Source organism: Trachypithecus francoisi, unplaced genomic scaffold, assembly GCF_009764315.1.
Source record: "Trachypithecus francoisi isolate TF-2019V2 unplaced genomic scaffold, Tfra_2.0 Lachesis_group8, whole genome shotgun sequence".
Lineage (NCBI taxonomy): Eukaryota > Metazoa > Chordata > Mammalia > Primates > Cercopithecidae > Trachypithecus > Trachypithecus francoisi.
This window is the reverse complement of record NW_022681473.1, coordinates 64,187,401-64,214,452: the sequence shown is the minus strand read 5'-3', so window position 1 is coordinate 64,214,452 and position 27,052 is coordinate 64,187,401. Positions and strand designations below refer to the sequence as shown.

Here is a 27,052-nt window from a genome sequence, read left to right as displayed (position 1 = left end):
TATTTGGATGCTGGAAATTGAATTTGTGTATCACGCATCTGTCAGGAGATGAGCTGTGAAATTTCTCCTTGCCACTGCTGTGGGCTGTGTGATCTTGGGCAATTTACTAATGTCTCCAGGCCATAGATAAATTGTTTAATTTCATATGATCTCTGAGGTCCCTTTAAATGCTAATACACTGTCCTCTTATAATTTTATTACTTCAATTTTGTTAGTCACAGACCTGTTTCTCATATAGTCATTTTTTGTTTGCCTCAGGATATGTGAACCTGGACAGAAGGGTGCATAAAAAGTTAGAGAAGTTCTCATTCTTCCCCTTCCAGTTATAGCATCTGAAATAGATCTGCATAAAGAATACGGATGGAGCTCTTCACTTTATAAAATTCTGTGCCAGGCCCTAAGATGGCCCTTTGAAAATATGAAGACTAGTAAGACAAGGGGCTTGTTCTCAAGGAGCTCACAGTTTAGTGGAGAGAAGACATGCTATTAAGTACAGGTGCTTCCAAGAATCACGGGGATTGGGATAGTCAGTTTATAGGGATGCATGAGAGAGCTGTGTTTAAGGGGTGGGGAGAAGGAAAGGCTTCATAGTAGGTGTGAGTCTTCAGCTCATGATTGATGGATTAATTAATGTTACCAGATGGAGTTTGGGGAGAGACATGCCAGAAGAGGTAGCAGTGTGGACAAAAACATGGAGATGTGAAGCTCCTTGGCATATTCTGGGAATGATAAGCAGTTTCTGTGGCTGTAGTATGGGCAGGAGATTGACAACAGTGAGAGAGTCTAGAGAGGTCATTGGGACAAGATGATCATGGTGGGGCACTGAGTGCTACACAGGAGTTCAAACTTTAGCTTAGAGTCAGTGGAGAACTATGGAATGTTTTCAAGAAAGGGGATTTTATGATTAGGTTTAGGTCTTAGGTATATTGCTCTGAATGCAGCTTGAAAATTGGAGGGAGCAGATTTAACATGAGGAAGCAGTTGCAATAGTTCAGATGAGAGATGATGAGAGCTTCAATTAGAGCTGTAGCCTATAACTTTGGAGATGGAAGAGGGGACGGATACCAGAAGTTAGAAGACTGGGTGACACTTTATTTTTGACCCTCACATCAGTACTATGAAGCAATCAAGGAGTAATGATTATTGCCATTTTATGAGACAACAAAACTGAAGCTTAGAAAGGTTAAGTGACTTGCCCAAGATCCTACAGCTATTAAGTGGCAGAGCCCAGGCTACAACTTAGATTTCCTGACTCAGTGCATTGTTCAGGATGATGGTCCCTTGCTGCCTCGTCTCCTTGTAAATGTGCTTAACAGATTGTTCAACTGTCAGAGGGCGTGAGGGCCCCGTATCCAGGAAAGTGAACAACCCAGCACCTGGATGTGGGCAGCATGCTGTGACTGGGCCCATGGCCCTTCACTGCCAAGGGTTCTCTCTCTCTCTCTCTCATTTAATTGAGGGATAACACATAGACAGCAAAGTATATAAAGTACACTAATCTTAAGTGTACAGCTTAATGATGTCTTTACATATGTATATGCCTATATTTAACCTCAGTTCAAAATACAAAACATCTCTAGAAAGTGGTACTTTTCAGGCACGCAAAGGCAGGCATGCCATTCTGAGCAGCCTCCTCTGTGACCATGCCTCTAAAAGCTTCAGTTGGAATTGTCTTCATCCCACAACTGAGCTCTGAATCGCTCCCACCAATAGAACAGGTGACTTTAGAATTATATACAGAGGGGCTGGATCACATGGTACAACTAACTAATGGGGAGGTCAAGTTGACAGCTAGTATTTGTTTTTTGATGTGTTTTCACATTTATCTAGTTATTTAAATTATAAGGATTCAAACATACAGAGACGTACAGAAAACACTAATTCATTTTCTTTATAATGAAACCAGAAGAAAATAAATAAAAATATTTTTATTCAGAAAAATATATAGTATAGTTCACGTCATCAGTTGGAAAAGACGTAGTAACCAAAGGCACAGTCGCACTTGCTTCTTTCCTGGTTAACCTGGAACATTATTTTACTATGTATCATGCTGTCTTGTTCACTCCCTGGTTGGCGTGTGGCTGTGTTGCTAGACCATAAGTACCTTGTGTGCGGTGACTGTGACCCAGGTGTGTTCCCTCCCACCCGCGGCGCTCCCCTCAGTGCTGAGTGCAGTGTAGGCCTCAGTCACTCTTTGGATAAAAGAGTGATTTACTCTTTTGTAAAGAGTAAGTTAAGTTAGACTTACTAACTTTAATGGTCACACAGTCCTTCAGGCTAATGTCAGACTTTTGGCTTATGATGAAAATTATGGTAAAGTATATACAACTTGGAGGAAAAAATTTGAATGGAATAGAACCTCCAAATTCTCTAAATTCTTACAGCCAAATTCAGGCCTCCTGCCCCCTGATGGTGTTCTTGTGGGGTCTTAAGGGCATGGGCTTGCTTTATCTGACTTTTCAGAGCTACATGTTTTACTTTTTAGAGAATTGTTTTGGGTGGCCACTGCTTTCCAGCCACATGTGTTGCAGAGTCTAAATTTGGAGACATGTTGATAAGATTTTTTAACACTGATTGGATTCTTTACCCCTTTCCTGTTTCCCACCCCCCAAAGAAAAGAAACGCAAAATGATTGTTTAAAATGGACTCTTCTCCTCCTGCATTGTCTGCAGAGCCATGTCTTGATGCCCAGGAAAGGCCCTGGGCTCTATATGGAGTTCTGCTGAGTCTCCATTTCTCTTAACAGAATTATCCTTTTAGTGTGACTTTCCTGCCCATGATTTCCTTCTCATTTCTCAGCATCTGCTGTATATATCGCAGGCCATTAATGCAAACACAGAGTCAGCCTACAATAGCCATAATTCTAGTCTTGGTTCAACAAAAACAGCACAGTCCTTGACCTTCTCTGGCCCCAGTACTTCTGGGATAGAAGGAACCAGAGGTATTACCTGTTACCTGAATGGGCAGAGAGGGTTACGAGATCTCTCTAGAGGTAGAACGTCCTTGTCCTGGTGGAATTAGAGAGTGTATAGGCATACTTTATTCTCATAACACCCTGTCTTAACCTCTTATTTAAATGTTTTAAGTATTGCCAATGCGGCCCCCACCTTCTGCTAATATACTATGTAACACCCTGTATCCATGACCCCCCCCCCAAGACTTTATTTGAGTGGAAAAGATGTTGCTAAAATTATTCTTTTTACCATAAACAGAAATTTGAGTCAAGAATGTTTCCCCTCTAGTGTTTGAAATTATAACAAGGAAAATGTCTGAAAAGTTAGGCAAGTCCCACTTCAGAACTCTGTTTCTTTTCTCCTTCCCCCTCAGGATACCATGAAGGTAAGTTTTTTGAGTCACTCCCCACTTCTAAAACCTATCATCCTTCAGATGTCTCGAGCTGAGCTTTGAGTCAGCCTGGGAAGTCTCTGCACATCTTAAACTGGGCCTCATCTATATTTCATACCTACCCCAAATGTCATATGTGCTTTCTTCATGGCCCAAAAGACCACCTCTAATTTATGAGGAGATATCCCACATGGGGCACCCAGTAACACCTGAGTAGGAGATATTCAGGGGTATGCAAGAAGTATGTCTGGCCTCAGCTGGATGTACAGGAGAAGGAGTTATTAGCAAGGAGTACCCCACTGGCTAACTAGGTTCAGTGCAGCACAGTGCCCAGTGCCTTTTAAGCTACCATGGCCACAGCTCAGTCCCTTCAGAAGGGATGGTAGTCCAACAGGGTTCATGTAATGCGGTCATTATTTGTGGGCCTGTCTTTGAAAGCAGCTTATAAATACACCTCCAGATGGTATTTCAGACAACCAAGAGTGTTCAACTGATCTGGTGAACACACAAAGGCTCCCACATTGCTACACATTAATGGGAAAGTGACTGAGGAATATATCAGAGCCTTAGGCCACAGTGTCAGGTAGTAGGAGATGGCATTCATGGGCATCTTTGTGGTTTTAGTAGTAGCTAGAAAATCCTGACTCTTTTAGTATAAATTCAGATTTCTTTGATTTCAATCATTTGGAAACATACTTCAGCATTCCTCCTAACCCACTCAACCATCTCAGAAAGGCTGAACCATCCTGTGTGTCTGAACAGGCCCCTTGGGTTGTATGTTTCTGTCCAGCACAAGACCCTTGCTTTGTGTCTGTGATTGGTGGTGGCCACTTCTTATTTCTGCCTAATGACATTCTTGTGTCTTCCCTTAAGCAACTCTGCTGATGAAACAGGCCTGGCCACAGAACTCGTCTTCCTGTGGCACTGAAGGCACCTTCCACCTCCCAGTGGACACCGGGACCGAGAACCGAACTTACCAAGCATCCTCTGCGGCTTTCAGTAAATACAGCCTGTCTCCTTTCCTTGTTCCCCTTGGTTGGGACTGATTTGTTTCTTAGGAAGAAAGGAAAGGGAGCTTTTAAAAATGACATTTATGAGATAGATACTGTTTTAAGAGGTTCTTTTACCCAGGCAAAAAATTGGCCCTCCTTATTCAAGAAAGGTCATCCTCTTTGATCATGCACTCAGCTTTGGGGAGACACAAAGCACTGAGGGAGGGAGAAGGAAATACTCACCTGGCCAACAAGTTGTTTGGGGAAGGACTGTTACTGCTTTTTAGGGGGAAAGGACACAGGGCACATTTTGAAGGTCTGTGGGTCTTTGGACAGAGAGGACTCCCCCTCTAGCACAGGGCTTCTTAGTCTCAGCACTATTGACATCTAGACCAAATCATTCTTTGTTATGGAGGCGCTGTCCTGTGCATTATAGGATGTTTAACAGCATCTCTGGCCTCTACCCTACATGCCAGTAGGAAAGCCTCATTGTGACAACCAAAAATGTTTCTAAACATTGCTAAATGTCCCTTACAGGGCAAAATTGCCCTCTGTATGAGAAACACTGCCCTAGTGGAAGCTGCACTGTGGGACCAAGATGTGTATGAGGAGTCTTCAGGGAGGCCAGAAACCAGCTAGCCAGTCAGACTCGTCATATTCATCCTGAGGCTCAGTAGGGTAACTGATGTTGTCACCTTCACGTCTAATTTTTAACACAAAGTGGTACCACTGGGGAAATGAGGACCAATGTTTAGAAATTACTGAGTGGCGGCCAGGCGTGGTGGCTCACACCTGTAATCCCAGCACTTTGGGAGGCCGAGGCGGGGGGATCATGAGTTCAGGAGATTGAGACCATCCTGGCTAATATGGTGAAACCCTGTCTCTACTAAAAATACAAAAAAAATTAGCCGGGCGTGGTGGTGGGCGCCTGTAGTCCTAGCTACTCGGGAGGCTGAGGCAGGAGAATGGCATGAACCTAGGTGGTGGAGCTTGCAGTGAGCCAAGATTGTGCCACTGCATTCCAGCCTGGGCGACAGAATGAGACTCCGTCTCAAAAAAAAAAAAAAAAAAAATTACTGAGTGGCATTTTGACTCCATATAAGGAAGAACTTTGTGTCTTGTCGGAGCTGTTCAATAGAGGAATGACTGACTTTGGATGTGGTGAGAACTTACCTCTTAAGTTGTGAGGGCTGGACAAGCCCTCACAGGGATATTGCAGACAAGGCCTGATAGTGTGTGTTTCCACAAATTATTAATCTACTAAGTAAGTAGACTAGAAGAATTCATTGTATTTTTTTCTTTTCTTTTCTTTAAAACATCTGTGTTAGTCTGTTCTTGTGTTGTTATAAAGAAATACCTGAGGCTGGGTAATTCATAAAGAAAAGAGGTTTAATTGGCTTCCAGTTCCGCAGACTGTGCAAGCATGGTACCAGCCTCTGCTTAGCTTCTGAGGGCCTCAGGAAGCTTACAGTCATGGCGGAAGGCAAAAGAGGAAGCCAGCATTATACATGGTGAGAGAGAGAGCAAGGGGCTGGGAAGGTGCCACACTCTAAATAATCAGAGCTCACTCATCAACAAGGGGATGGTGCTAAGCCATCATGAGGGATCCACCCCTATGATCCAGTACCTCCCAGCGGGCCCCATTTCCAACACTGGAGGTTACATTTCAGCATGACATTTGGAGGAAACAAACATCTAAACCATATCAACATCCAATGTCATTTTCTCCTGAGTTTTCATTGCCCCTAGATGTCAACGTCAGTTTATGTTTATACAACATAACTCACCTTTTGTAAAATGTACTTTAATAATCACCCTCTCATTTAATCTACACTACACTCCTATTAAGTTATTTAGGTGGATTTTCATCCTAGTTTGAAAGACGAGGCTCAGAAAGGTAATAGGTCCAACGCCACCCAGGTAGTAAGCGGCACAGCTGGAAAAAGTATCACCCAGGTTAAGATTCTATTACTGACTTTTTTCATGAGATTGATTTTAATCTTTAAGAGAGGTAGTATATCAGGCTGGGTGCGGTGGCTCACACCTGTAATACCAGCACTTTGGGAGACCGAGGCGGGCAGATCACGAGGTCAGGAGATCGAGACCATCCTGGCCAACATGGTGAAACCCCGTCTGTACTAAAAATACAAAAAATTAGTCGGGCGAGGTGGCAGGCGCCTGTAGTCCCAGCTACTCAGGAGGCTGAGGCAGGAGGATGGCGTGAACCAGGGAGATGGAGCTTGCAATGAGCCAAGATCGCGCCACTGTACTCCAGCCTGGGCGACAGAGCGAGACTCCATCTCAAAAAAAAAAAAAAAAAAAGAGTATGTCAGCCATAAGGAGTTTCTCCAGATACCTCAGGTAGAATGAATGAACATACGTAAGATTACATATATATGTGTGTGTGTGTGTGTGTGTGTATATAAAAATAGGGATAAACATATTCTCTCTTACATCTAAACGTCTGGATATAGATGTGTATAGGCACACCTACTGTAGTGTAGCAGAAAGCAACCTGGAGTGGAAGCCCAAAGCATTGAATTCTAGACTGGGTTCTGTGTAACCTTGGATAATTGATGTCCATGCATTGGACCTTGATTTTTCAAACTGCAAAATGAGGGAACTGAACTAAATCATCTCCAAGGTTCTTTCTTGCAATCAGACTCCTTATCTCTCAGCAAGATGATGTGCACTGAGTGTCTTCCACCCCAACAGGGACCTCCTCTCTAGCTGCCCTTAACAGTTGCTGGCCAAGAAACCATCTCCAAAAATGGAGTACTCATTCCCTTCAGAGGCAACCCTTTCCACAGTTGGAAAGTCTGAGTAACAGAAGGCCTTGCCTTCTGCTACGTTGAAATCTTCCCTAATTCCCATTAAGTGTCCAGCAGCCACCTCCCACTGTTCCCTCCCAGACAGGCTATCACAGTCCCTGAGAAAGACCAAAATGTACCCACCCCCACCTTTTTTTTGAGACAAGGTCTTGCTCTGTCACTCAGGCTGGAGTCCAGTGTCACAATCACGTCACACTGCAGTCTCAAGCTCCTAGGCTCAAGCAATCCTCCTACCGCAACCTCCCATGTAGCTGGGACCACAGGCATGCAACACCATGCCCAGCTAATTTTTTAATTTCTTGTAGAGATGGGGTTTTGCCACATTGCCTAGGCGGATCTCAAACTCCTGGGCTCAAGCTGTCTGTCCACCAGCTACCATGCCTGTCCTACCTCTCTTTTAAGCAAGTAATGTATAAACCTGTGCCATTTTTTAATGCTGTTGGGGTTGACTGGCCCTCCCATACTCAAAAAGATTCCTGCCAGCATTCAGATTTTGTGGCTTCTAGTACCACGGAAAATTCAGGGCACTTTGACAAATTCAGTTCAATTTCACTGACACTTGCCAAGCCTGTTTGTAATTAGGTTTCCTACTTATTCATCACTGTCTTACTTGGCTACCAACAAGGAGTCTTGGGGTCAGAGCAAGATTCAGACATAGAACTTTATTTTGTCCAGACATATAAATCTGATGATCAATAAACCGATTAGTCTAAAAGGCATCCGTAATGTGAGGATCAATGCCTTTGAAGGTGGCAGGGCTTCTACAACTGAAAAGATTTATGACAGAGAGAAAGGATTGCAGAAAGGACTGAAAAGGTTTTATCTTGTTAATGTACATACTCTTCTTATTACCCCAGTTGATGGATTCTAAAATTATGGTTAGGAACCTAAGAGAAAGAACAGGACATCACAAACAAAGCCTCTTTTATAAGGCAGAGCTGGGACTTCTAGTGATTGAATTCCTTTTTTCTTTCATGATATTGCCTTTAGTGAAATGGGGACAACAAAGGCCAGTGTATTAAATGCCCAAGATTGGACTACAGAGACTTTAACTCAGCAAGAGCTCTACCTAGGGCATGGTGAGCCCTGAACTTTGGGCCCAGCTCTGTACTGATGTGCTGTACAGTTTGGGGAAAATCCGTCCTTCTGGGCTCCAGGTTCTTTCTCTGAAAGGGAGAAGGTTGAATATAAACCTCTAATGTCCTTCAGGCACAACATTCCAAAGTCTTAATTCTGTGACCTTCAAACTTAGAATTTCTTTCAGGATAGCCAGGCCTCCAGTGAGTGAACTGAGTCTAAGTTCATTTGGGCAAAATCTGTGAGCCTTTTTTGTAACAAGCCCAACAGCTTCTTTTACTTAGATACATAAAGTAATAAACCCTGATTTTTGTGTTACCCAAACTCAGGCTATAGCTCCAGGGGAATTTTTAGTGTTCCTCAACAGTATTGACAGGACCACCAGTAAATTATGGAAAGTCCTCTGCAATGATTTCCTCATGAAAGTCTTCTGAAATACTCAGTGACTTAGAATGTCAGCACTAGAAATGTTCTCTGATACTGTGTATTCCAAATGAGGATATTCCCTGAGAGAGGAATTGACCTGACTTACTGACAGAACCTAGGATGAGGGCCCCCAAGCAGTTTCTGCAGCCTCATGAAGATCCTCCTGACAAACGGTAACCTTGAGAACCACTGTGGTTAGAGGAGGTAGCTCTGAGTCTTAGATCCCCACAAGCAGCTCTCTCTTTCAGCAACTACTCATTATCTCATCTGTGAAATGTTTATGTTGGTCTTAATGATCTCCGAGTCTTCTAGCTCTGCAGTTCTGCTTCTCCCATCTCAGACTGTCTGGACAAACAAGCAAGGCCTTCTTCTGCAGCATCATCTCTTTGACTGCCAAGGGTGTTTTGGCTACTGATTTGTATTCTGAGTATGTGTGTGTCTCATTTCATAACATAAAGAAAGGGAAACATTCTCAGACAAGGTTATTCTTAGATGTGGGAACCAAATTCTGCTGCAGTCTCTTGGAGCTTTTTGATTTTCCTCAGAGGGATGGTCTCACCACTTTGTAATATGGCTGTCCTTGTGGCATAGAGTGGGTAATCCAGCTTCCCCAGGGAAGAGAAAAATTCCAGAGCACATTCTCCAGGAGCATAAAGGAAAGTCATCAGCATCGTTGGCCTGTTAACTATAAAGAATCATAAAATCATAGCATTTTAAGCCATAACATTTTAGAATCTTAGAATCCTGGAGTCTGTGTTTCAAGTTGGGACAGACCATAGTAGTCATAGTTTAGCTTTAGTCTCTCAGACCAGGCTCTGCCTGCATACATACCCTTAGGACAGAAGCTTACTGTCTTTCTGTAAAGTGAGAAAGAAAATAATAATAACTGATCTTTATAAAGTGCTTCTAATATGTCAGGTACTGTTCTAAGTGCTTTTTACTTAACAATTAATGCATTTATCACAGGAACCCTATGAAGTAGGTACCATTACTGTTCCCATATCATACACAAGGAGACTGATGTATCCTAGAGCTATTAAGTCGCAGAGCTGGGGGTTTGGACCCAGGCAGTCAGTCTGTCTCCAGACTGCTCATAACCACGGTTCTGTGCTACAGAGCTTTCAGAAATAGGCGTCTTCTGATTCAGGGGTGTCCTACTCTCCTGCATAGAAAATGGATGCTTTCAGCTCTGCTAGGATTCTCTACACCTTGATATATTTCTTTAAATCAGGGGTCAGCAAACATTCCTGTAAAGGCTTTTCAAAGGCCATATGCTCTCTATTAGTAACTACCATTGTAGCAGGAAAGTAGCCTTAGTCAATATGTAAATGAATAGATGTGGATGTGTTACAGTAAAACTTTGTTTACCAAAACTAGCTTCAATTACAAAAAACATGGCTGAAATTTAATTGTTGTAAATGTTTATAGTATGAATAAAAGATTCTGTAGTAAAATTAATTTGGAAAACACAGTCTTGTACATACTCCCATCTTAGAGATTCACAGTTCACCTCCCCACCTTCTTTAAGAGACAGGGTCCTGCAGTCACCCAGGCTGAAGTACAGTGGTGTGATCATGGTTCACAACAGCCTTAGACTCCTGGGCTCAAGCCATCCTCACGCCTCAGCCTCCCAAGTAGCTGGGCACTACACCAGCCACCATGCCTGGCTACATTTTTTTCTTTTCTTTTTAGAGATGTAGTCTGTCTATGTTACCCAGGCTGGCGTTGAAGTCCTGGTCTCAAGTGCTTCTCCCGCCTTGGCCTCCCAAAGTGATGGGATTATAGGTGACAGCCATCACGTCCAGCCCACCCTATTGTTTTAAAAACTTCTCAGGGTCGTGGAATAAAAACAAAATCGTAATTGTTTATCTCTATTTTACATTGTGACTTCACAAACATATGGGACTACAGAACTCTTTTCTTTCCTTTTCTTTGGCAAAAACAACTATTAAGATCCCTTGGAATCTATAGTCTGTTGTCCACATTTGGGAAATGTCTATCTCTGGTTTATCTATAAACCCCTTTGTTTACAGATAAGTAAATTGTGTCTCCGTACACACCAGATGGTTCATTCTAGACATCTGCAAAGCTGGATTCCTGTCTCCCTCACAGAATCTGCTTCTCCTCCTATGACCACATTTCATGATTAGCTCCATAATCTAGAAACTTTGAGGAATCTGCTCTAGACTTCTCACTCAGCTCATAGTCCCACTTCCAGTTAGTTTCTACTTCTCTTTAACATGCTTTCCTCTCTTTCATATGTCCTTTCCACTCTGTCGTCATTGCTACTTATTTCCCAAGCATATTTGACCACAAAACTATGGAAAAAAAACTATGGATCTGCAGGTGAAAAAATAAATGTCATGAATCCAGGGAATAGTCTGACTTTTGTGGCAGCTGTGCAGCAGCTCTCCTATCCTCCTGGGTCATCAGGGGCAGGGAGGTGCCAAGCCAAAGAGGTGCGATGTGGACTAAGAGAGATTTGTGACCACGTGGTAGTTTGCTTTTACTTGGGGTTAAGGTAGAAGAGACACAGGATCTTTAGAACCATGGAATTTTTGTTTAGGAAGAAATCTTCATTCTTAGCCACCTGATTTTACAAAATAAGAAACTAAGGCCCAAAGACTTGACAGTTGTCACCAAAAATTAGGGGGAAAGCCAGGACTGAAAACTAGATATCTTCTCTTCCAATAAAGCACTCCCTCCACTCTGCCCCAATCCCTTATTGTATAATAGCAACAGCACCTCGGAGCTGAAAGGGTCCTTGGTGAGCATCTTATAGGTGAAAGAGCTGAAGCCCAGAGAGGTTCAGTGAGGTCTGCTAGACCTACCCAAGATGGACCCACAGGAAAGAAGTCACCTCAGCAACTCCCCAGCAGGGCTGCAAAGCCAGGGTCCCCTGGCACTGCCCCTTCAACTTAGAAGAGTTTAGAGTTTTTAGGAGAAGTTATTAAAAACACTTGCCTTTTCTGAGCCCAGGATCCCTTATGTAAAGTGCAAGGATTGGGGTCACTTGACGATCACTTGGGTTCCATAGAATGATTCCATTTTGTGATTCTAAAAGGAGACAGTCTTGTTCCTGAATGACCCATGTTTCTTTTTAATTTATTATTATTTGTTTTTTGAGACGGAGGACTCATGTTTCAAGTTTTTTTCTGTGAACAAAGAGTCTGTCACTCTTTTCCAGAGGATTCAAAGGCAGCACAGTTTATTTACCTGGGCAATTGAGAGCTTCTTGGGGCCTGACTTCTCAGTCCCATTCTTAGCCCCAGCTTTTGTCCATCCTGCTGAGGGACAGACATGGCCCACGTTCCAGGTTGATGTGAATTGTTGTGATCCCTGACTTCAGGTCTTTTCAGGCAGAGGTGGCCTTCCCCTAGAGCCCAGGAGAGAAGGAGAAGCCAACTCTGCAGAGCAGTTCTTCAGCATCCTAGAAGATGACAGTCTCTGAATGGTGTTTTGTATGGTCAGCATCCCAGAAGATGAGGGTCTCCGAATGGTGTTTTGTATGGAGTTTTCACCGTCAAACCTGGTGGGGAGGCAGGGGAACATGATGGAGGGAAGTCCAAGAAGAGAGAGAGATAAGGAGAAAAAGAAACAGAGCAAAAGAGAGAAAGAAACAGTAGCAAAAGGATACCCTGGATGCTGTGTGAGAAGACAGAAAAGCAAGTAGACAGAGAGTAGCAATAAAGAGCAAGTGAGTTGAGGGCTTCCATCTCTGGGCACCTGCCTGTTTCACAAGGCAGCTCCAAATCCCAGGCTGTCAGAGCTTTAAAAGGGACCATCTGGTTCTAGCCTCTTATTTTATAGATGAGAGCCCTGAGACCCAGAGAAAGAAAAGATGCCCAGAATCATCCATGCAGCCCTGTGCACCAGGACTGAGGGAGCTGCCTCTGGGGCCAGGCTTTCTGGGTGGAGCCCTATTCTCTGTTTGTTCTCATCTGTCCTTCCTGCCTGGATTCAGCCCATCTTTGACTGGGGAGTCGCGACTGGGACCTGCTGCCTTCTAGCAGTGCTTTTTTGCCAACTAACTGGAAGTCTCTCTTATTGCCTTGGTACAGGATATACTGCGGGGACACCATACAAGGTCCCACCGACCCAGAGTAATACTGCTCCACCCCCCTACTCCCCATCACCCAACCCCTATCAGACGGCCATGTATCCAATCAGAAGTGCCTACCCCCAGCAGAATCTGTATGCCCAGGTAGGTACATGTCAAAGCCACTTCTTCTGCAGGTAGAGGAGCCTCCAGCCTGGGCGCAGTGTGGTGGGGTAGGGTGAGGAAGTGAGGGAAGGAGAGGACGGTTAGTGGCTCGGCTAGCTGTTCTTGTTGTATCATGGAAGCGATATCCCTGCAGTCTGCTTACTCCCTCACTCCACAGCCCCTAGAGGGGTGAGGCATGAAGTCATTTAGATTAACAGAGCCCAGAATGTCAGAGGACAAAGGCCCTCAGAGATTTTCTAGCTCAATTCCTTTGTTAAACAAGTGGGGAAACTGAGACCCAAAGAAGGGAATGACTTGTCCAAGGTTACACCATGAGCTATTGGTTGGTCAAGATGAGACCCCAACGTCTTGGTCTTTTCTCTCTAACCCCCACATCTACCCTTCCTCAGTCTGTGAGCTGAGTGGGGAGGATGAAAGTACACAGGCTCTGCCACCAGACCTCTGTGACCTTAGGCAAGTTACTCTTTCTGTGCCTGATGGGCCTTTCTGGGCTCCTTCAGCTAAAGGATGTATGCATTCCAGGACTGGTATGAGACAGGGGACCATATGGGGCTCTGGCACACCCATGACACATTCTTCTGGAGTGACAACTCTATAGGAAGTATAAGTGGTGAGGAGAATACTTTTTTAGTTTAAAAAACAGCTGTATTTTAGAGTAGAAGACAAAACTTAAAAAAATAAAACGAGGCTTGAGATCAATTTATCCCATTTAATAGAAACATTTGAAGATTTCTGAATTAAGATGATATCAGGAGCTCCTGTTTACTTCCCCTAGAAGTCAGTGGGCCTGTGGATTGTGGTAGCAGGAAGCAGCCATGTGATTCAGGCATTGGGAGTCACCTCAGACCACTGCCTTCATCCTTGCCTTTCTACCTAAAGGGAAATAGCTAATAAGAGACATCCTGGGAAATGCTATCCATGCATGCCTTTTTTTTTTTTTTCTGAGATGGAGTCTTGCTCTGTTACCCAGGCTGGAGTGCAGTGGTGTAATCTCAGCTCACTGCAACCTCCACCTCCCGGGTTCAAGCCATTCTCCTGCCTCAGCCTCCCAGGTAGCTGGGACCACAGGCATGCACCACCATGCCTGGCTCATTTTTTTGTATTTTTAGTAGAGATGGGGTTTCACCATGCTGATCAGGCTGGTCTCGAACTCCTGACCTCAAGTGATCTGCCTGCCTTGGCCTCCAAAGTGCTGGGATTACAGACATGAGCCACCGTGCCCGGCCGCCATTTTTTTTTCAACATGTACTTTTTTTTACAACGTGCACTTGTACCAGTATGATACTACTACTAACTATCCTTCCGTATATGTGTTCTGGAGTTTACCAACCCTGTTCACATGCTTGGTAACTGATTGACTGTTATTCCTAACTTTAAATTTTAGGCAGCTTATAAAAGTTCATTGCAGTAAGATAAAACATTTTAAAATGCTAAAACCAAGGTTAAGGGAATAGAGCTCTTACCCCGTTAGATCATCAGAGCAGCCTTAGGAGCAAGGCAGGACAGGATTAGAGCTTTATTTTTCAGACCAGAAGCTGAGCCCAGCACTGCACTGACCACAGTCACAAAGTAAGACAAGCAGAACCCCAGCTGGGGTCCGGACCTTGTGTCCTTCAGCCAGTGCTGCTCTCTCCATATCCCACCTACCTCTCCAAATGCCTATGTGACCTCAGCCTCTTTCCCCCAGGGAGCCTACTACACACAGCCGGTGTATGCTGCCCAGCCTCATGTCATCCACCACACCACGGTCGTCCAGCCCAACAGCATCCCTTCTGCTATCTACCCGGCACCTGTTGCCGCCCCCAGGACCAACGGCGTGGCCATGGGCATGGTGGCAGGCACCACCATGGCAATGTCAGCAGGTGAGGGCAGCTTCTGCATCAGTGTCCATCCCTTTCCTCTATGAACTCAAAACGGAGCGGAGAACAGTCATAAATAGACTGCAGCGTAGCACAAGAGATCCTGCACCAGGGGGCTTGTGAACCCAGAGGAAGGAGCCTCTAAATCTGTCTGTGGGGATGAGGAAGATTTCACCAAGAAGGGCATATTGAGCTAGGCCTTAAAGGGTGAACACAGGCTAACTAGAGAAGTGAAAGAGGGAAGGGCAGTGCAGAAAGAACATGAATATGGCATGTTCACAGAATGGAGGAATGGAGCCAAGGCCCTTAGGAAATAGGGACTTGGAGTTGGAAGGTGGCTGGATCGCTGGCAAGGATAAGATGGTGGAAAGTCTTGAACACCTTTTGGTACCTCTGTTGCGCACAAAGTGGGTCAAGCAGGGCAGGGATGCGGTTAGGTTTAAACATTCTCTGGCTGCAGAGTGGAGACAGGATTAGAAGGGGTGATTTGGAAGCAAGTAGCTCAGTAAGGAGGTTGTCAGTGTACTTTAGGGGAGAGAGATGATGCTAGCACTCCAATAACAGCAGGGGCACCAAAAAGAGGACACAGGGGCAATGTTCTTTATTAGGCAGGAGCTTAAGAATCTCTGCAGTAATTATAATAATTATGAGGGATGAGAGAAGCAGAAGTCCCCAAGGACTCCCCCCCCTTTTTTTTTTTTGGAGACAGGGTCTTGCTTTGTCACCCAGGCTGGAGTGCAGTGGCACGATCTTGGCCTACTGCAGTCTTTTTTTTTTTTTTTTTTTTGAGACGGAGTATTGCTCTGCCGCCCAGGCTGGAGTGCAGTGGCCGGCTCTCAGCTCACTGCAAGCTCCGCCTCCCGCGTTCACGCCATTCTCCTGTCTCAGCCTCCCGAGTAGCTGGGACTACAGGCGCCCGCCTCGTCGCCCGGCTAGTTTTTTGTATTTTTTAGTAGAGACGGGGTTTCGCCGTATTAGCCAGGATGGTCTCGATCTCCTGACCTCGTGATCCGCCCGTCTCGGCCTCCCAAAGTGCTGGGATTACAGGCTTGAGCCACCGCGCCCGGCCAGGCCTACTGCAGTCTTGATCTGCTTGGGCTCAAGTGATCTTCCCACCTCAGCCTCCCAAGTAGCTGGGACCACAGGCATGCGCCACCACACCCGGCTAATTTTTGTATTTTTTTGTGGAGGCAGGGTTTCACCATGTTACACAGGTTAGTCTTGAACTCTTGGGCTCAAGGGATCCACCCACCTCAGACTCCCAAAGTACTGGAGTAACAGATGTAAGCCATTATGCCTAGCCTAGAGACCCGACTTTTAAAGAACCAGCTAGGATACCATCTGAGGTAAGAAAGTATAAGGGGTAGAGTGAGCATTTGGATTTTATTCTGCCCCTAACGTAAGGGTATGGTTAAGGCCTCTTACTCCCCAGATCAAGTTTGCAAACTGTTGGCAAACTGACTCAATGTCAGCCTTGTTCAGGTCCTGGGAACCCAATATCAGCAGATCAGATCAGAACACTGTCCTTACGGAACACCTAGGTTAGTGTGGGAAATACAACCACACACATCGCAATTACCACTCAGTATGATTGTGCAGTAAGAGAAGCATACAAAGAAAAGTAAAAGGAAGGCTGGGCGTGGTGGCTTACACCTATAATCCCAGCATTTTGGGAGGCCGAGGTGGGCGGATCACTTGAGGTCAGGAGTTTGAGACCAGCCTGGCCAACATAGCGAAACCCCATCTCCACTAAAAATAAAAAAAATTAGCTGGGTGTGGTGACGGGCACCTGTAATCCAGCTGCTCAGGAGGCTGAGGCAGGAGAATCGCTTGAATTCAGGAGGCAGAGGCTGCAGTGAGCTGAGATCGAACCATTGCACTCCAGCCTGGACAACAGAGCGAGACTCCATCTCAAAGAAAAAGGGAAAAGGAGGACTTAGAATAGTGATTGATTCTGTCCTTAAGCATCAGAAAAGATTCTCCTAAGGAGGTGAAGTCTGGCAAGGTGGAGAAGGGTGGACAGCAGTTCATCAGGAAGGCGAGGGAGATATGGGGGATTTGGGCAGAGGGAGCAGCCATGTAGCTTCATCCTCTTCATTCCTGTGTCTGGTACAGCCTCGTCAGGTTGCTTTTTTCTCTCTGGATGCTCAGGTACCCTGCTGACTACACCCCAGCACACGGCGATTGGGGCACACCCCGTCTCCATGCCAACATATAGGGCCCAAGGAACCCCTGCGTACAGCTACGTGCCCCCACACTGGTAAAGCCTGCAGCCCATCCAAGTGAGTGTGGCCAGGGTGAGAAGTGGGAGGGGGATGCATACAGGAACTGCCTCAAAGTCCCTGATTTGGGTCTGGTGCACAGGTGTCAGCTGGAGCAGGTAACAGCTGTCAAGTTATCAGTTGCTTTCCTGCTCCAAGGTCCATAATATCACTCTTAATAATAGCTATCACTTCTGTTGACTGCTTGTTGAAATCTAAATAAGAACAGAAATAATAATAGCTATCCCTTTGTTTATGTTATCTCATAATCCTTATAGTTGCTCTGTGAAATAAGGATCATTAGCTCCATTTTACAGATAAATATGTAGTTCAGTATTACTTAGCCAGTAAAAATTAAGCTAGGGCTTAAACTTCAGTTCTCTAGTACTGAATTCCGTGCCATTTACCTTATGGTCTTCAGATTTCTTTTAACTTTGGGCCCCATTCTTCAAATGAACTCTTACCTAGATCACATGTTAGAGCTTTGATTGGAGCTGTTTGGAGGCTTTGGGCTGACTCAGGCCACTGGCTTCCTTGGTCCCCTCAGCAGCTCCTGAGGCAGTGAAAGTGAACCATAGTGCTCCAGGAATGTCACTTTGAAATCCTCTGGCCCACCACATCATCTGGCCTCCCCCATCTCCTCCAGGGCTCTTGGCACCAGAGTACAACAGCTTCCACAGGCAGGAAGCGGGCAGCTTCACTAGGAAGGCACAGAGGCTCCATTGAGGGCTCCCGAGTTGAGGGGGAAGGGGTCCAGAGGTTTCCTTGAGGAAACCTGGAATATCACTGACACTGTTTGGAGGCCTCTGGAATATCACTGACACTGTTTGGAGGCCTCTGGAATATCACTGACACTGTTTCTTTCCCCTTTCCCTCCACAGATCTGGAGTCACACATTGTATGCAACTACTCAAGTCTTACACCGGTGCTGGAGCAGTTCCCTAGCAGCACCACCTCTATTTGCAAGAAGAGACAACGGAAGTGCAAGGGTCACTTTATGCATCTTTAATGGTTTTGATTTTTATTTTTGGTTTTTGTAAAAGCTGCTTTTTCTAATCTCCTGCCTCTCCCCGACTGCCCCCCTCTTAGCCGCTGCCCTTCCAGCTCTACCCACTTCCTCCTACCTGACCAGGCCATGTCCTCTCTGCTCTTCCCTAAGTGTCCTGTCCCTGGGGATCCCAGTCTAGAGGCAAGCAGAGAGTAGGGTTTATTGCAATGGTTCATCCGAAGGCTGGATTCCATTTGAAGAGCATAAACAGATGTGGTCCAGGGTAGGAACTCAGAGCTGTTGAGCAGGCTACATCTCTGGGGGAGTGTTCTGGTTGTTTTTCTTAAGCAAGATTAGTTCAGGACATTCCCATGTCCTGGACACAAATGAAATGTCTCCTGAGAACCATTGCAACAGACCAAGAACAAAACCACCTGAGTATGTAGGAATGTTATTAGCCCCTTAATACCCCAGGCCAAGAACCTGGGGGAAAAAGTCTTTAGAATTTGGGGGAGGGTGGGGGGAGGGAGGGCATTGTGGGGAAGGAGAGGGGAGAGGGGAGAAGGGAGCAGTGTTTGCCTCATGGCTTTGGTTTGAAAGGTCTCTGGTCAAAGCATCTGGCCCTGGACCTTCTGATTTGCACAGTGATGTTAACTGACCTGGCACTTCCTCAAAAGGTGATTTTGACCTTAGACCTGCCAAGCGGCTGCAGGGTGGTGGGATCCCCGCATCCCGAGGCCTTGGAAGGCCAGATGCCCTGTGTCATCCGGACTTCAGCCTCTGAGCTGTCATGGACCCACTCTGATAAGGAGCTTCCTCCTGACTGGAGTGGGAACCTAGGGCATTTCTCTCCCTTTCCTTTTGCCCTTCCTAGTGCCAGGACTCACCTGTCTGACTGTAGAGCTTGCAGGCAGGCCAAGCCCTTGGTTACCTGTGCCATTCATGGCCCAAGTGAAGGAACCATATTCCAGGTGGGTGCTGGCAGTTCTGAAGGTCAGGATAGTGAAGGAAAAGCAATAGCAATAAACATTTCATAGACTCATGGAACTGAAGGGACCTTAGCAATCATCTCATCCATTCCCCTATTTGGCAGATGAGGAAACTGAGGCCCAGAGAAGAGGAAAGGACTGCCCTGGACCTTACAGTAAATTAGCATTAAATGCAGCCTTCCTACCTAGTGGGCACCTTGCCTACAAAAATGTACCTAGGGACAGATTGGCTTGGTTTTGTAAAAATTAAGTCGGCAGCGCCCATACCTGGTGAGTCTGGAACGGTCTCTGGGCTCCTGTTTCTGCCCTTTTCCTCCATGGACTCCAAAGGTGGGGGTTGAAGACTGGCCAGAAGCTACATGGGGGCAGATGGCAGGAACAGAAATGGCAAATGAAGAAATAGCATTTGGAAATTCTGTGAAGACATCTGGAACTTTCATCCTGTACCTGACTCCACCTCCAGGAGAAGGAGCAGGTGGGCTGGCTGAAAAGGAGAGGCCATGCTTTTAGGACAGTAGCCCCTCATCCCGAGAGGAGAGGAAGAGGAGGAAGAGAGTGGGAGTCATCAGGAGAGGAGGACGAGGATGAGGCCCAGGAGACAGGCTCACCTGGGAGAAGAGGGACCCCTGGGACCAGGAGGTCCCTGCTAGTCTCAGCCAGGAGCCTGGATTGCCCAGCAGCAGCCTCTGGCACCCAGCGCTTGGCTGGGCCAGCAGCTCCTCTGGGGGTGGGGCACGAACATTTTACAGTACAAAATGGGATCATTGACAACATTTGGGACTTTAAAAAACTGCTTTCATTTTAAATTCACGCAAACTTGGACATACCCTTACCCCTACCTGCCATGTCTCCTTAAGGGAAGGAAAAATCAGGAAACCTTTGGGTTGGAAGGAGCTCAAAAGCTGTCTAGCCATTCCCAGGAGGGTAAAGCCCATCAGCATCCTTGGTCTAGAGCCAGGAGCTTGGGGGCCCACCTTCCTGGGCTTCCAAGGAACTTTAGGACCAGTAAAAAAAAATTCAGCTTTTCTAAATTGTCTGTTCTGGGGTGCTGACGAGGTTTCACTTTAAAACAACAGAAAGTTTTCCAGTGTTAATTCACTTTTTGCAAATACCTCCTCCCACCCTCTTTGCTTTTGTAAAGGGTGGGTAAAGGTTGTTCTGGATTATGTCATACGTGTTTGAAAAATGCCAAAATAATGATGATGATGATGATAATAATAGAAACATTTGGATTTGTCAGGTGCATCAGAGTTCAAAGCACTTCACAGCCTTTCATGTACTCGCCCTGAGAGGGATGGGGTCACAATTATTACAGTCAATTGACAAATGAGGAAACAGGTTATGGAAGGGAACAGGCCCACAGTGAACAGCATGCTGGTATCTGCCAGGCTTCCCAGAACCCTGCTGCCTCCATGTGGGCTGGGGTGGAACCACAGAGAGGAGAAAGGAAGAAGAGGAGACCAGGAATGACCTTGTAACTTTTGTTCTTTCTACACCAGTAAGTAAAACTAACAGCTGGACCTCAGAGTTCACAGAGCAGTTGAACATAAATTATCTGGTTTAACCCGATGAAACAGAGGTTATTTCTCCTATTTGATCCATAAGGAAATCAAGGCTTGGAAAAGTCAAGTGACTTGCTAATAAGTGACAGAGCCACTTGAATCCCAGGCTGTCTGCTGTCTCGTTCCCCTCCATCTGATCCCCACACAGGTTCACATACTGAAGCATTTGTGCTCTGTGCCCTATCTTAGCCCCTACTATGTAGTTCAAGAGCAAAGGGAGGCCCCAAGGTGAAAATAGGGCACTGAAAGGCTGTGGTTTGGAGGAGCCCAGGTCCAGCACCCCTTTTTCAGTATGAGCCCCAGTTCAGCCGGCTTCAGCCTCTTGCTATGATGGAGATCCACAAGCCTGGCCAAGCTTGGGGAGTCACTGCAAAAGGACTGAGCCCAGGAGAGCGGGGGCAGTCATGTGCCTCTGGTAGGAAGGGCACAATTACTGGTAAGGACACAGAGATCTAGTGGGAAGTACCATAGGTATCCTCCAAAGATTCTAGATGGCGCAGTGGTCAAGCTAGATAAAAAGTCAGAGCTGGAAGGGCCCTCTCATTGACGGCAGGCAAGCAAGAGAGGACAAGGGATGTGGCCGCCAACAATAAGCTACAGTACTGGCCCCAGAATGCAAACCCCTCCCTCCTCCTCACGCCACTGCCTCTCCCCAGGTGTAACACCTGTGGCCAGGATCAGGGGTCCAGATGGTTCCAGTCACCAGCCAACCCTTTTGAATTCCTCTACTTCTTCTACCTGACCTCCCCTCCTCACTGGCCTGGGGCCTAGGAAGTTTGAGTCTGGGAGCTGGATTGCCTGCAAATAGTGAAAGCCTGAAACATAATGGTTTGCCGTGTTTTGAAAAAAATGCATATTTAATTTCTTCCTCATGAGATAGGAGTTGCTGTTCTTTCTTACCTGGTAATGACTCTAAAATGTATATCCCCTTTCCTGAATATCTAGCAGGGACACACACACCTGTCCAGAGCTTTTTGGTATGCAAAGTACTTTGACATTGGTTGCGAAAGTCCTCCATTTTATAGGCAAAAAAAACTAAGGCTCAGGAGGCTTGACACTTGCTAAAAGGTCACACAGCTTGTAAGTGATTCTTCAAATCCTCTGCTCTTTCTGCTGCCACCTGCTGGGCCTCTTGGCAAGCATGAAGGGAGGGGCTCACTGTACTTTATAGAGAGCTGGGAAGCCCAGTCCTCTGAGCTGAGCATATTTGTATGAACTGCTTTGGGCCAGGACCTGTAATGAGCCCTGGGGAGGGACCCAGAGACACATCTAGCTGGCAGCACAAGGAGGATGAGATTTTCCAACTAAAGCCCTCACTTGGACAAAACACTTTGGGGTCACAATGCCCAGGACTGAAGACATGTTCGAGGACAGCACGAGGCATCTTTCTATTGGGAGACCCATGTCCTTGGTAAGCATGCACACCTGGCTTCCTATCCCCTGAGCCTGCCCACTGTCCAGATCCAGTGAGTTGGTACACCACCAGGATCTGGTGGTGTAGCCTTGGCCAAAAGCATACAGACTGAAGTCTCTGGGCTTGCTTTTCCCATGGGTGAGGACCAGAACCAGACTCTGAGCATCCTTACCCCTGGCCACCCAGATTGTTCCAAATTTGAGGTACCCCGTTCCCAGAGATCTGGGGGTCCTTCTTTGGCGGGCTTACTTGGTTCTGATGGCCTTCAGAAAGGAATCACATGAAGTATAAAAGGACAGGCCCCCTGGTCACCAAGTTTTGGCTCCTCATACAGATAGGACTCATCCAGGATTCCAGTGAGGCACTGGCTAAGCTTCCATATCAAATTCCTCAGCTTTGTTCTGTGCCCAGAGTGAACTTTCTCTTCTATATCACCATCTGTATCAGAATCCCTCCTCAGCTGCAGTTAAGTGAAAATACGTGGAAGTCTGCTTTTCTATCCTGTATTCTCCCACATCACTACTGGCTGTGCAGCCTCTGCTGCTTGCCAGGTTTGGAATCCGGAGAGGGACAGTAGCAGAGTGGGCCAGTGGACCCACCCGCAGAGCTGAAGAAACACGCCACACTCACTGATGGGATTCCACACCAGAGCCTCCGAGCGCAGGCAGGCGTGCCAGGTGGGCTGCAGGGTCTGTCCTTTACGTGTCCATCTGCCCCTCTCCTAGAAAACTTGTTTCTGAAATTAGGCATTCTGTGGTTCCAGGGCCCAGACTTGGGTCCCAGTCCCTCAGTTTCTCCAGTGGATATATGCTGTGGTGCATGCTGTTAAGTCCAACCCAAAGGCCAACCGAGGCACACAGGAATTGGGACTGGCTGCCACAAAGCTAGAAAGGGACAAGACAACACTTTCTTCCCTGTGGCCACATGGAGAGTCCCTGGATATTCTTGCTGTGATAGTAAGGTCCTCTACCCCATTCCAGCCACTGATAGTGGGAGGATTTTCCTTCCTGAGGAGAACAGATGTAACAGCTTTGCAGATAAGTACCAGCCCACAGGACTCAAATGGGTGAAATCCACTTTGGGCCTGACCCCAGCAAGACCAGCCATCTCCAGGCCCCAGCCTTTCTCCTCAGGCCTAAGAGTCAGGGAAAGAGGAGGGACTGTCCCAGAGACCACCTCCTCGGGTCAGCCAGATAGTCTGGATCTATGCCGTGACTCAAGCTCCTCCTTACCCAGGGGGAGGTAAGGCCAGGCCTCTGGCATCTTGGAGTTGTCTGTAATAATCTTGAAAGGCCCAAGGGCCTGTCCCCATCCTGACTTCAAGGCATCTCCTTCCCTGTTTCATACCACATGACAGAGAAACCTGTCCTCATGGCATGTAACATCCCTGTGAAGACAGCGTTGTATATGATTTTGTATTTTTTAATTCATTTTAATCTACAGGTTGGAATCTAATTTTTAAATTTTATTGGAACTCACATTTTAAAAATAAATAAAAACATTTAAAATAACAATAATAATAATAATAAACCTTTGACCGGTGTCTTCCAAGTAGTTTGATCAAAGAATTTATAGGTGTTTTCAAAACACAGTCCAGAGTGTAAAGATTGGAAAGCCCCATGGCCTCACTTGTGTGTATGAAGTGTAAATCTGGTTTTGTTTTGTTGTTTTGGATTCTTTTGGGTTTTTGTTTTGTTTTGAAGATCAGACAGTGATCACTCTGAAAGACTGAAGCCAAGAATTTGTAACTATGATATTTACTGTAAGCTGTAGAACACTCAATAACTATTAAAAAAAAAAAGTTTCCCCCCCCAAAAAAAAGTCTTAGGTGACTAGACTGAGTGGTTCTTGGGGAGGGAGGCACAGAGGACTGTCCGGGCCAGTGAGTCCCTTGGGCTTCTCCCCAAGTTGATGCTGAACTTGTTCTCAGCAGTCAAGAAAAACCTATGGTGCATCTCGCAGCTGATCTGATAGGGGTCTGCCCTAAGGGTCTCACAGCTGCTGGGAGCTATAAGGGACAACTTCAGCACCTACCCTAAGTGTGTGATGTGGGAGCACAGTGAGGCCATTCAGAGTTGAAATCCATTGAGCCATCTGCTCAATGAAGCTGACATCTATCGAGTGCCTAGTGTGTGGCTGGCGCCTGCTGCTCATGTTAGTTAAGGCATTCGGTCCTCACAGCACAGGTGAGGTGAGCCCTGTTGTTAGCACCATCTTAGATGGGGAAGCTGAGGAGGGTAAGTACGTTGGCCGAGGGTACAGAGCTGGTGAGGGGCAGAGTTAGAACTCACATTTGGCACTTGGTCTGACTCCACAGCCCACGCACCAAGCCCCACGTTCTGCCCATCAGAGTAAACAAGGCCCGAGTTGTTTGTTGTTGTTTCTGAGACAGTCTCACTCTCACCCAGCTGGACTGCAGTGGCGCAATCTCGGCTCACTGCAACCTCCACCTCCTGGGCTCAAGTGATCCTCCCACCTCACCCTCCTGAGTAGCTGGGACTACAGGTGCCCACCATCACTCCCAGCTAATTTTTGTATTTGTGTGTGTGTGTGTGTGGAGGCGGTGTTTCACCATGTTGCCCAAGCTAGTCTTGAACTCTTGGGCTCAAGCGATCTGCTTGCTTCAGCCTCCCAAAGTCCTTGGATTACAGGTATGAGCCACTGAACCCAGCCCCCTGAGCTTTCTTAAAAGATGGATTTGTCAGATGGGAAACCAAGGGGGACTTGGTGGTTTGTGGTTACAGAAAAAGGACAGCTGAGGGAGGCTCTGGCGCCTTCATCCAAAGCAGTCCCATCAAGTGCTATCAGTTTTGCCTCCTAAACATCTGAATCTCTTATCTCCCCTCTGGGTGAAGCCACTGCCCTAGCCCAGGCGCAGGCTTCTCTTCCTGGTTATCTGTCCACCATTCCTTCCCAGGGCCGGCCGCCTACAGTTCATGCTCCGTAGCTATATCTCCAAGAACTCAGCCTCCTTACCTGGAGAGGAAACAGGCCAAAAGAGGCCAAGTAGCTTGGCTCACACTGCAGCTGAAATGAAAACTTAGACCTCCTTACTCTCTAATGCCTCTCACCAAATCTCACCCTGTGCCTCTACCCAGCCTCCCTTCCTGTCCTTGATCCAATATGAAACCCACCCACAGTGTCCGAGGGGGCACCTCTGGCCACAGGCATTGTTGCCGCTGAGTCACCATAGTCAGTTTATCCAGTGCAGGAAGGGATTTTCTCCCAGAGGCTCGGCTCCAGGTCACAGTGGAGGAGCTGAGGGCCAGGAGGGGAGGTGGAGACTTGGGTCCCGGCTCCTACCATTCTGGCCCATAGGGAAGAGGGGTGGAGCACACAGGTCAAGCTCAGAACTCTTCCCCTCAGTGGTCAGCCCAGAACCCCACTCTGTCCTCCAGCTCCCACCTCCGCGTGAGCCTCTTGAACTCAAGAGCTGACAAAGCTTCGGGGATTTAGATGGAGCAAGCCAGAAACGCTTCCAGGTGAGGATATGGGCCCTAAAGACCAAGGACATCAGACACACTCCTACTTGAGCCCTCAGCTCTTCATTCCACTCTTGCAGGCTAGCCTTAATACCCCAAGGGACAGGTGAAGAACTAGGCCAGGGCCACACCTTTCAGCAAGCAGAAAATTGGGGAGGGGGGAGTCTGGAGGAGAGCACAGTGCTTACTGTGAGGGGCCGCTCAGCCCTGGCCTGGAAGCCTGCACCCAGCCCCCGCGCACCCTGGCTTGCATGTGTATGTGCCTCTACCCAGGCGAGATGGGCAGGCTGCGGAGAGGGCATCTCGACCCCACAGCCCAGCCTTCCCCTGGGGAAGGAGGCTGAAGGCCAGCCAAGATGGAGAAGCCAGACCCTGAGATGCAGCTGAACAGCTGGCAAATAGGGACTCCAAGCACATGCTGGTAGCCGCAGGAAATACTTCCTTGGGTACACTGGTGATGCCTGCTAGTCCCCTACAGTGGACACCCTGTCCTACACTTTGGCATCCTTTTCTGCTCCAGAACATCCCTCCTGATGTCCAGCCTCTGTTTCCTTTCCCTCTTCTGGTACAGGTGAAACATCTGGATCTTCAGAGGTGTCCCTCCCCTTCCTGCCCACCTGAGAAGCCCCCGAGAGAGACACCTGTGCCCTAGGTACCCAAGGAGAGGTCACATCCCAAAGCACGTCTACCAGGACAGGAGGAGGACCCCAATTTGGCTTCTGCTTAGGACAAAGGCCCCTGCCCTCCGTGAAGCCAGGCCTCCCACAGCCCCAGCATGGCTGCCCCATAGCTGCCCTGTGCCCGCTGCAGGCAGACCAGGGACTCCCACAGGCTGGTCCTCTTCACACCTCCCCAGGTTCCATCAAGTGTCATTCTTGTTCTTCAGCCTCTCCGTGAGGCCATTAGTTTAAATGTGTCCCTCTCTTCCATCTTTAAACAACATAACAAACACCAGTAAAACCCCAAATTAACTGAAAATTGTCTCTCCTCAGAACCTGAGGCCCCACCCAGCTATGGCCTGTGCCAGGCTTCAGCAGGGAACCGTCTCCCTCAATCCACCTGGCCCTGGTCTCCCCCCTCCCTTGAGACGAATCCCACCAAGTTCCTGTGCCACTCACCAGGGCACAGAGCGGTCCTCCTCACCCCCCAGCAACAACTGGCCTTGCAGCCTACCCTGCGCCCACCCCCTCCCCACCCGCTCCCCTGGCTGCCAAGACACTGCCAGAGACATTGCCCTCCCTGGTTTCTCTCTTGCCTCCCTGGCAGTGCCTTCTCTGTGGTGCCCTGGAGCAGCCCAGGCATCCGCCCCAGGCCCTGTCCCCAGGACATTTCCTCCCAGCCCAGTCCTGGCCTAAACACCCACCTGAGTGCCTGTAGGTCTTCTTGTCTCCAGGTCTGTCTCCTGAGAGCTCCGGGCCTTCACATCTAGATGGCATGGGACATCCTCCACGGCTGTGTCACAGGTGCCCCCAGGACTGCTCCTGTTGCCCCACCCAGCTGGCTCTAAGTCCCTGGCCCATTTCCCATTACCAAGCCCTGGCACAGGGGTGTCCAATCTTTCAGTTTCTCTGGGCCACTTTGGAAGAATTGTCTTGGGCCAC

The 27,052-nt window shown here is 47.3% G+C and overlaps 1 protein-coding gene and 1 long non-coding RNA gene across 5 annotated transcripts in view; one reads left to right on the top strand and one right to left on the bottom strand.

The window, feature by feature from the left end:
• FAM168A (family with sequence similarity 168 member A) overlaps positions 1–23,781 on the top strand; it is a 218,235-nt gene extending 194,454 nt beyond the window's left edge. For all 4 annotated transcript variants that reach the window (XM_033206102.1, XM_033206103.1, XM_033206105.1 and 1 more), the window contains 5 exons: positions 4,219–4,344; positions 12,733–12,875; positions 14,584–14,758; positions 16,907–17,037; positions 17,898–23,781. In XM_033206102.1, coding sequence (XP_033061993.1) covers positions 4,219–4,344; positions 12,733–12,875; positions 14,584–14,758; positions 16,907–17,019 — 557 coding nt within the window. In that variant the 3' untranslated portion in view covers positions 17,020–17,037; positions 17,898–23,781. The remainder of the gene's footprint in view (positions 1–4,218; positions 4,345–12,732; positions 12,876–14,583; positions 14,759–16,906; positions 17,038–17,897) is intronic.
• On the bottom strand, positions 11,790–18,994 carry LOC117080803. The gene is made up of 2 exons (XR_004435961.1): positions 18,892–18,994; positions 11,790–12,200 (listed from the first exon to the last, which is right to left on the bottom strand). It is a non-coding gene; the product is annotated as an uncharacterized LOC117080803 (long non-coding RNA).
• Positions 23,782–27,052: the final 3,271 nt, after the last annotated feature.